Source organism: Sinocyclocheilus anshuiensis, unplaced genomic scaffold (assembly GCF_001515605.1).
Source record: "Sinocyclocheilus anshuiensis isolate Anshui unplaced genomic scaffold, SAMN03320099.WGS_v1.1 scaffold1033, whole genome shotgun sequence".
NCBI lineage: Eukaryota > Metazoa > Chordata > Actinopteri > Cypriniformes > Cyprinidae > Sinocyclocheilus > Sinocyclocheilus anshuiensis.
This window is the reverse complement of record NW_015554137.1, coordinates 279294-288551: the sequence shown is the minus strand read 5'-3', so window position 1 is coordinate 288551 and position 9258 is coordinate 279294. Positions and strand designations below refer to the sequence as shown.

Here is a 9258-nt window from a genome sequence, read left to right as displayed (position 1 = left end):
CGCAAATATATATTCTTAAGGACATCAAAACCTAAAATAAAACTCCAGAAAAGTGTACAATATGGGACCTTTAAAGTGACAGCTGCAATATTCCTGCTGTCTGTGTTTTTAATGTTAGCCTAATCAAACAACAAAAGACAAGGAAATCACTCACTGCTTTTGACTGAATAGCTTTAGTAACTTTAATAAGGATTAATTGTCAATTTATGTAGTCAAATATGCAATTTAATTTTTTACATTAATTACTTTATTCAATTTCTGTACCTAAAAAACTAATGTTAGACCTACCTAAAAAACCTTCAAAGCACTCTTCATTTTGTTTATCTTTGCTCTATTGTATTTATTTGTGCTGTTGCTTGTAGTTGGATTATTTGTTCTTATTTTCTTTATTTGACAGTATAGTCCTTTTCCCCCCTAAAATAGCACATACCGAACCGTACCGAAACCATGACTGTAAAACCGTGATACAAACTGAACCATGAGTAATTTGAACCGTTACACCCCTATTCTTATAGATCAACAAATAAATTAACAAATGTAATGCATTTCAATAGTTTTACCAGAGTTTATCTTAGATATAACAGATGGTTATATATTACATATTTATATATATATTACAATATTACAATAGCATTCAGTTGAAAATGTGGTTGTTGTAGCTTATACTATACTTTTGCAGATTGTAAAGTTGTACCCACTTAATTGTTTTACTGATCCAATTACAACACATACAGAATTAACAAACAATACATTAATGACTTTAAAGAAATGCCCCTTGATTTGCAGATTACGTTAATCAGAAAAGAAACCAATGACAATATGAGTCTATCTTTTAGAATAAATTACTAAAAGTGCTTGTATGTCTAGAGATGTTTTAGCCTGTTCTGAATACAGAACCAGAACTAAAAACAGACACATTCAGTTCTAAAAACTGATGCATTCAGAGTTTCGTTTACATGTACGAGTCCTTCATGTGAGCAGGCGTGGAAGGCAAGGAAGACTCAGACCTGTCTGAATCAGTTATATTGGCATGAGTGGTTACGGTCAGTTAAACCGTGGAACCAGAAGCGACACAGCAACCAGAACTGAAGCGGTCAACACACTGATCCTGCTGCTGACTTCACCTGACGAATGTTCTGCATCACAAAAGAAAACACAGCAGAACAAACATAACTTAATATTTATCATCCACTGTCAATGTGGAACGTTATCTAAACACATCTACATTTACATGAGTGTATTGATCCAAGTATGAACACTAATCGGAGTAAACAATTTTTTGCTGTACACTCCAATAACTCCTGACTACCAGCTATGGAGTTTTGTCCTCTGTAGAGGACATTACGTTTTAGTGATTTCTCTGAGACGTTACATGTCACCGTTATAAAGAAAAATGTTTTTTTTACAAATATCTTTCATAACATAGTTGAGAATCATCTTTATATAAAGTTTGGTATAAAAAAAATGAAAATTGATTTCTGATTAAAACAAAAATCCCACTCTTTTTGCCTTTTCATGTTTAAAAACAGGACTTTTTAAAGTCCCGATGTCCTCTATAGAGGACAATTATTTTTCAATTTTTTCTTATGCTCTAAACAATGTAATGACATGACAAAATACTAAATTCACAAAACTCTTTTTTCCTGGTAGTCAGGAGGTTAAAGGTTTCCATCACACAAAAGGTTCTTTATAGTGGGTTCTTCAGATTATTACAATGTTCTTCACACTAAGAAAAGAAGTGGTTCGTTTAAGAACTGTTGACTGAAATGGTTCTTCTAAGGCTTTGCTGCAAACCCCCCTTTTGGAAGCCTTATTTTTAGAGAGTGTAGTGCAAGATCAAAGTGCATCACTCACCTGTACCATTTACCACAATTGAAGAAGTGAAGATCTGGAAGGGTAACGTGTTGTTTCTAGTTGCTCGAACTATAGTGTTCACTATCTGGGTGCTATTAGGTAGAACGGCGTCCGCACCAAATACAAGATCCATGGAGTTTCGGATTGTGGGCACGCTCCGTAATTTTACACTGGCATGACTGGAGAGAGTTTGGAATCAAGATTCATCAATGAAAACTGAGTGTTATGTTGAATCAGTAGCTATTTTCAAGAATGCACCAGCATATTCATACCTGAAGTCTGTTATGGATATGGTGCTGAATGATTTAGGGTAATCAGCGAAGAAAAAAGGTTCGAGCTGCAAAACAAGAGTTATTCGACAAAATTGGCTTTCTTTTGTAAAAGCATTTTACCCAAAATTCATAAGTAGACACGTCACACTCACCCCTGCTTTTATCATCGAAGCCCTGTTCTGAAATTCAGTAGAACTTTTATTTGAAAGAGCAGCCACAAAGGTTCCATTGGTGAGGATTGTCAGCGGAATTATCTGCACTGATTCTACAAAAAGAAATTGATTTTTTAAAGTATCACAAATTGCGCAGAACATTATAATCATGTTAACAAAGTAAAATCTTAGAAATTGGGTATATCAGAAAACTATAAATCAATTGTGATCTCAACTTACTAATGACATTAATAGTGGTGGCATCAAGAGTGAGGTTGAAGCCTGAATTTGGAGTTGTAGCTGCTTCTTTCAGAGTCTCCACAATGTCAGTATTGCTGGGGATCGGTTCAGTGGATGTTTGGCTAAACACTAATTCAAGCTCTGCCTGTACATTTTCTTCTGCTCGGGTTCTGGCAACAGCTCTGAAAGGAATCACACGTTCACAGATTACATCTGTCAGTGTGGAAGACATGTGTATTTAGTCTTTTACATATTCCATAAAACTGGGGTTAGTGCATCTCAAGTGGTCCAAAAATTGTAAAGTTGATTAGTTGGAAGTTGGGATCTCAAATAACATTTTAACAGCAGAATCATAGAGGACTTATTTGTTGAAGTTGAGGTAATCACGCAAAACGAATTAAAATTGGTCAAACAACCTCCACTGGACTCCTTGAGATGGATGGACCCTTTGTGTCACAGAGATTCAGGATTCTTACAAATGTATCAAGTCTATATGCAGGAGATGTTGTTAAAGATTCTCTTAATAAAACTAGATGAACTGAATTAAGTAATGAACTAGAACCCCACCTGAAAGCAATCACAATAGTCCTGATGAAAAGAGCTCCATACTTCAGTTTGTATACTTTGTCACACTACGGAAGAATGAGTTTTGGGGATGTCATTAAATGTCACATACAAGGATTAAATGCACTGATCATGTTATACTTTCCTCTACATAAGAATCAGTTGCCAAAAATGGTTTTCAAAAGATCACCATGTGGGATACTAAATTCAACTTGATTTAAAGATGAAAACCAAACAAGCAACAATGCAAAACAAACAGAATTTCTTGCACATACTACTACATCCCAAAGAAAGTTTCTGTTGTTTAAGACTCACCTCACTTTGAACTTTGTCTGCTAGGTTCTTAAATGCCACACTTTGCGTGTTTTGAAGGTCTGGAATAAATATTACTAAAATGACCAACTCTATGGTTACAACTGGTGGAGGGTGTGTTGGAACTGCTGTTGTGGTGGTGGTTTTGGCTGTTGTGGTTGTAGCTTTTGTTGTTGGCGTTGTGGTTGTGGCTTTTGTTGTTGGCGTGGTGGTTGTGGCTTTTGTTGTTGGCGTGGTGATTTTGGCTTTTGTTGTTGGCGTGGTGATTGTGGCTTTCGTTGTTGGTGTTTTTGTTGTCAATGTTGTTGCTTGATGTGTGGTTATTTTGACTGCAGTGGGCTTGGTCGTGGTTGTAGTATGTTTGGTAGTAGTGGAAAGGTCAGCTTTTGGCATAACTGTTGGTGGTGGTTGAATTGCAGATTGTATTGTAGGTGTAAAATGAAATGGGAAAATCAATGTTGGTCTTCATGTGAGCAAATCAATTTTTAAAGTAAAACACGACAATGAATCAGGGACAAAGGGACAAATTTACATTGTAAGTAACAAGCACTCAGAGAAAGGTTCAATGTGAACGCAACATCCAAAGTAATGCAACTAGAGTTGCAAAAAGGTGTAAAATGTCCAGTAAATTTCGGAAATATTCCAGAAATTTAGGAAACTTTCCAGGATGTTTTGGCATATTCCAGGGATTTTTGGAAATTTTCTATAGTCCTGATGAAAAGAGCTCCATACTTCAGTTTGTATACTTTGTCACACTACGGAAGAATGAGTTTTGGGGATGTCATTAAATGTCACATACAAGGATTAAATGCACTGATCATGTTATACTTTCCTCTACATAAGAATCAGTTGCCAAAAATGGTTTTCAAAAGATCACCATGTGGGATACTAAATTCAACTTGATTTAAAGATGAAAACCAAACAAGCAACAATGCAAAACAAACAGAATTTCTTGCACATACTACTACATCCCAAAGAAAGTTTCTGTTGTTTAAGACTCACCTCACTTTGAACTTTGTCTGCTAGGTTCTTAAATGCCACACTTTGCGTGTTTTGAAGGTCTGGAATAAATATTACTAAAATGACCAACTCTATGGTTACAACTGGTGGAGGGTGTGTTGGAACTGCTGTTGTGGTGGTGGTTTTGGCTGTTGTGGTTGTAGCTTTTGTTGTTGGCGTTGTGGTTGTGGCTTTTGTTGTTGGCGTGGTGGTTGTGGCTTTTGTTGTTGGCGTGGTGGTTGTGGCTTTTGTTGTTGGCGTGGTGGTTGTGGCTTTTGTTGTTGGCGTGGTGGTTGTGGCTTTTGTTGTTGGCGTGGTGGTTGTGGCTTTTGTTGTTGGCGTGGTGATTGTGGCTTTTGTTGTTGGCGTGGTGATTTTGGCTTTTGTTGTTGGCGTGGTGATTGTGGCTTTCGTTGTTGGTGTTTTTGTTGTCAATGTTGTTGCTTGATGTGTGGTTATTTTGACTGCAGTGGGCTTGGTCGTGGTTGTAGTATGTTTGGTAGTAGTGGAAAGGTCAGCTTTTGGCATAACTGTTGGTGGTGGTTGAATTGCAGATTGTATTGTAGGTGTAAAATGAAATGGGAAAATCAATGTTGGTCTTCATGTGAGCAAATCAATTTTTAAAGTAAAACACGACAATGAATCAGGGACAAAGGGACAAATTTACATTGTAAGTAACAAGCACTCAGAGAAAGGTTCAATGTGAACGCAACATCCAAAGTAATGCAACTAGAGTTGCAAAAAGGTGTAAAATGTCCAGTAAATTTCGGAAATATTCCAGAAATTTAGGAAACTTTCCAGGATGTTTTGGCATATTCCAGGGATTTTTGGAAATTTTCTGGAAATTTTCCACCCCTTTGCAACCCTAAGTGCAACCAGTGCTGTTTTATTTTTAACTGACTGGCTTTACCTTCTGCACTGGTTATATTAAATGTAGTATTGGCACTGGTGATAGCATGTATGATCTCATTGTCACTCGGCAAAAGAGTGTCTTTCTTGAATTCCAAATTCACATCTGTGATGATTGATCCAGGACTACAAGAATGAAAGGGAAAAGACAAGGTCTTTGTTAAAGATGTGATTTCATCAACATAAGTTAAGGTATGGCTTAGGATGAAGTTAAGAGCACTATATATGTTTGTTACCCACCTGAATCTAATCACTATCAGTCTTAAGAAGACCGGGAATGCTTTTTTAAAGATCGGCTCAAACTGTAAAAAAGTTAAAAGATATGACACTTTTAGTAAAAATGCAAAAACTCAAACTTGGAATAGTTAGCATGGTGATTAATTTGTTGTTACATTACATTTCATCCAAATTCTAGTATACTTTAACATTTGTACTGTACTTTTTTAATTTCGGCTGTTCAAAACTACATCTTCCACTATGAAGTATGCAAATGTTTGTCACATACCTCCTCATTGACTTTTTTCCCTCGTTTCTTAAAGAGATCTGATTTTCTGTCAGACAGTAAAGGATCAAACGTTTCTGAGCTGGAAAATCTGACTTCCACTGTAGTTTCAAGTAAAGTTGTGGTTGTAGTTGTGATGGCAAGATGGTTTGGTCTTGTAGTTAGGGTAGTAGTTGTAGATATAGAGTGGGTTGCAGTTGTTTTTGGTTGGGTTGTAGGTGCAGGTATAGTTGAAGTTGTAGGCTGGTTTGAAGGGTGTGTTACAGTTGGAGCAGGGGATACAGGTGGGATTGAAGGCAGTATTGCATTTGTTGTAGGTTGGGTTGCAGCAGATGTAAACTGGGTTGTACCGATTGAAAGTTGTTGTGTAGTTATTTGGTTTGTAAAAGTTGGTTTTGGATGTAGTTGGGATGTAGTTGCAGCTGTAGTCTGAGTTGTAATTGTGGTGGGTGGGATTGTAAGAGTTATAGGTTGGGTTGTAGTTGTAGATTTGCTTTCAGATGCAAATGCTGCTTGAATTGTACTGGTAGGTTGGGGTGAATTTGTTGTCAATTGCATTGTTGCCATCAGCTGAGTCTCAGTTGTAGCTGTTGTAATCTGCTGGGTTGTAATTCTTGACTGTTTAACTGTTGTAGCTGTTGCAGGGTTTGATGTTGTCGTTGACTGGATTGTAGTTGATATAGGTGGGGATGTAGTTGTGGTCTGGACTTTGTTGGTACCATTGGCAGTTGTGGTAAATGTCGGTTGAGTTATAATTGTAGACTGGATCGCAACTGTTTTTGTACTCTGAGGTTGGGTTATTTCTGAGTTGGGTTGAGATGTAGCTGTAGTTATAGGTGGGATTGCAGTTTGTCTAGGTTGTGAAGTAGTTACAGACTGTGCAGTTGTTGAGAATATAGGCTCAGTTGTAATTTTTGCAAGTTGTGGTGTAATAATTGTGGATTGGGCATTAGTTGTAGGTTGGATTTCAGCTTGTGTAGGTTGTGAAGTAACAGTCTGGGCTGTATGTGTAGGCTCGGCAGTTGTTGAGATTATAGGCTGGGTTGTAGCTGTTGCAAGTTGTGGTGTAGTAATTGTGGATTGGGCATTAGTTGTAGGTTGGATTTCAGTTTGTGTAGATTGTGAAGTAATGGTTTGGGTTGTATGTGTAGGCTGGGCAGTTGTTGAGAATATAGGCTGGGTTGTAGCTGTTGCAAGTTGTGGTGTAGTAATTGTGGATTGGGCATTAGTTGTAGGTTGGATTTCAGTTTGTGTAGATTGTGAAGTAACGGTTTGGGCTCTATCTGTAGGCTGGGCAGTTGTTGAGAAAGTAGGTTGGGCTGTACCTGTTTCAATCTGCAATGTAGTCATTGCTGATTGGGCATTTGTTATAGGTTGGATTGTAGTTTGTGTATGTTGCGAAGTAGTGACATGCTGGATAGTTGTTGTGAAGGCTGTAGTCGCCATACTTTTTGTCTCCTGGGGTGGTGTTGAAGATTCAGTTGCAGTTGTGTCAAGTGTAGGCTTAGTGGTGAGTTCCACTACAACTGTTAGTGGTTGTGCTGTAGATTGTGGCGCTGTTGTCAAGCAATGAACAAATAGATATTAGCCTCAATCAGAGCACATACATAGCCAATACATAATACATAATAAGGCTATCAGAATTACTTTATTGTCCTTTCTACCTTCTGGCCAATCCTGGAAATTTAACATTTAAAATGCATAACCTCTGAATAATATTATGCAATGTCATGTATCATGTGAAACACGTGAATATGGGTTTGGATAACTTACAAAAAAGAGGACTTTCATGTGAGACAGTGGTTCCACTTATAAGCGTGGTAGAGCCCTCAGTAGTAGCCAGTGTATTATCCACTGAAGTCACTGATTCTTCTGTAATTGCTGTAGTTCTGGATGTGGTAAACTCAGGATGTGTTGTGGTCACTGTTGTTGATTTTGCTGCACTATCCATGGTTGATGTATCTATAGCTGTGGATTTAGATGTTGTGATGGCTGAAGCTGACTGACCAGCAATTCCTTTAGTTGTAATTTCTTGTGATATCATTCCTGTTGTGTGTTCCCCTGTAGAATCAGTAGTCGATAAATCAGGAATCTTAGTAAATGATTGGGCTCCCGTGGTTGATTCTGGTGTAAATAGTGTAGTTGATTGATTAGTAATTCTTATAGTTGTCAATTCAGTCTCTGCGGTTGAATCATCCTCAGATGTGACACTTTTAGATATTCCTGATGTGAATGTTGTGGATTCCAGTGCCTTTTTAGTGGTTGGTACATCAGTGAAGACAATAGATTCTTTTATGGTGGTTCCAGCTGTAATTCCTGTCGTTGACTGAGGTCTTGAGGTTGTAGTTGATTGATCGGTAAATTCTACAGTTGAAAGTTGAGTTTCCGCTGTTAAAACTTCTTCTGTTGAATCTGTTATAAATGGTGTTGATTTGTTTGTGACACTTGTAGATACATCTGGTGTGAATGTTGTTGTGGATCCCAATGCCTTTTCAGTAGTTGGTACATCAGTAAAGTCTATTGTTGTTTCTTCTAAGGTGGATCCAGCTGCAATTCTTGTGGTTGATTGAGGTTTTGTACTTGTAGTTGGTTTATCAGTAACTTCTGTAGTTGGCGGTTCAGTTTCCTCTGTTGAATCTTCCTCTGACGAATCATTTGTAAATGGTGTTGGTTTGTTTGTGACACTTGTAGATATTTCTGATGTGAACGCTGTTGTCAGTTCTTCATTAGTAGTATCATCAGTGACATTTACAGTTATTTCTTCTAAGGTGGATCCAGCTATAGTTCTTGTTGTTGATTGAGGTTTTGTACTTGTAGTTGGTTTATCAGTAACTCCTGTAGTTGGCGGTTCAGTTTCCTCTGTTGAATCCTCCTCTGATGAATCATTTGTAAATGATGTTGGTTTGTTTGAGACACTTGTAGATATTTCTGATGTGAATGCGGTTGTCAATTCTTCATCAGTAGTATCATCAGTGACATTTACAGCTATTTCTTCTAAGGTGGATCCAGCTATAGTTCTTGTTGTTGATTGAGGTTTTGTAGTTGTAGTTGGTTTATCAGTAACTCCTGTAGTTGGCGGTTCAGTTTCCTCTGTTGAATCTTCCTCTGACGAATCATTTGTAAATGGTGTTGATTTGTTTGAGACACTTGTAGATATTTCTGATGTGAACGCTGTTGTCAGTTCTTCATTAGTAGTATCATCAGTGACATTTACAGTTATTTCTTCTAAGGTGGATCCAGCTATAGTTCTTGTTGTTGATTGAGGTTTTGTACTTGTAGTTGGTTTATCAGTAACTCCTGTAGTTGGCGGTTCAGTTTCCTCTGTTGAATCTTCCTCTGATGAATCATTTGTAAATGGTGTTGGTTTGTTTGAGACACTTGTAGATATTTCTGATGTGGATGTGGTTGTCAATTCTTCATCAGTAGTATCATCAGTGACATTTAAAGTTATTTC

General features: G+C 37.5%; 1 protein-coding gene across 1 annotated transcript; it reads right to left on the bottom strand.

Moving 5' to 3' along the window:
* Positions 1-551: 551 nt before the first annotated feature.
* Positions 552-3787, bottom strand: LOC107670400 (cell wall protein DAN4-like). Its single transcript, XM_016462997.1, has 7 exons — positions 3398-3787; positions 3086-3150; positions 2519-2700; positions 2279-2391; positions 2127-2191; positions 1855-2033; positions 552-1136 (listed from the first exon to the last, which is right to left on the bottom strand). The coding sequence occupies exons 1-7, from the start codon at positions 3785-3787 to the stop codon at positions 1045-1047; spliced, it is 1086 nt and encodes a 361-aa protein (XP_016318483.1). The 3' UTR covers positions 552-1044.
* Between the last annotated feature and the right edge of the window lie 5471 nt (positions 3788-9258).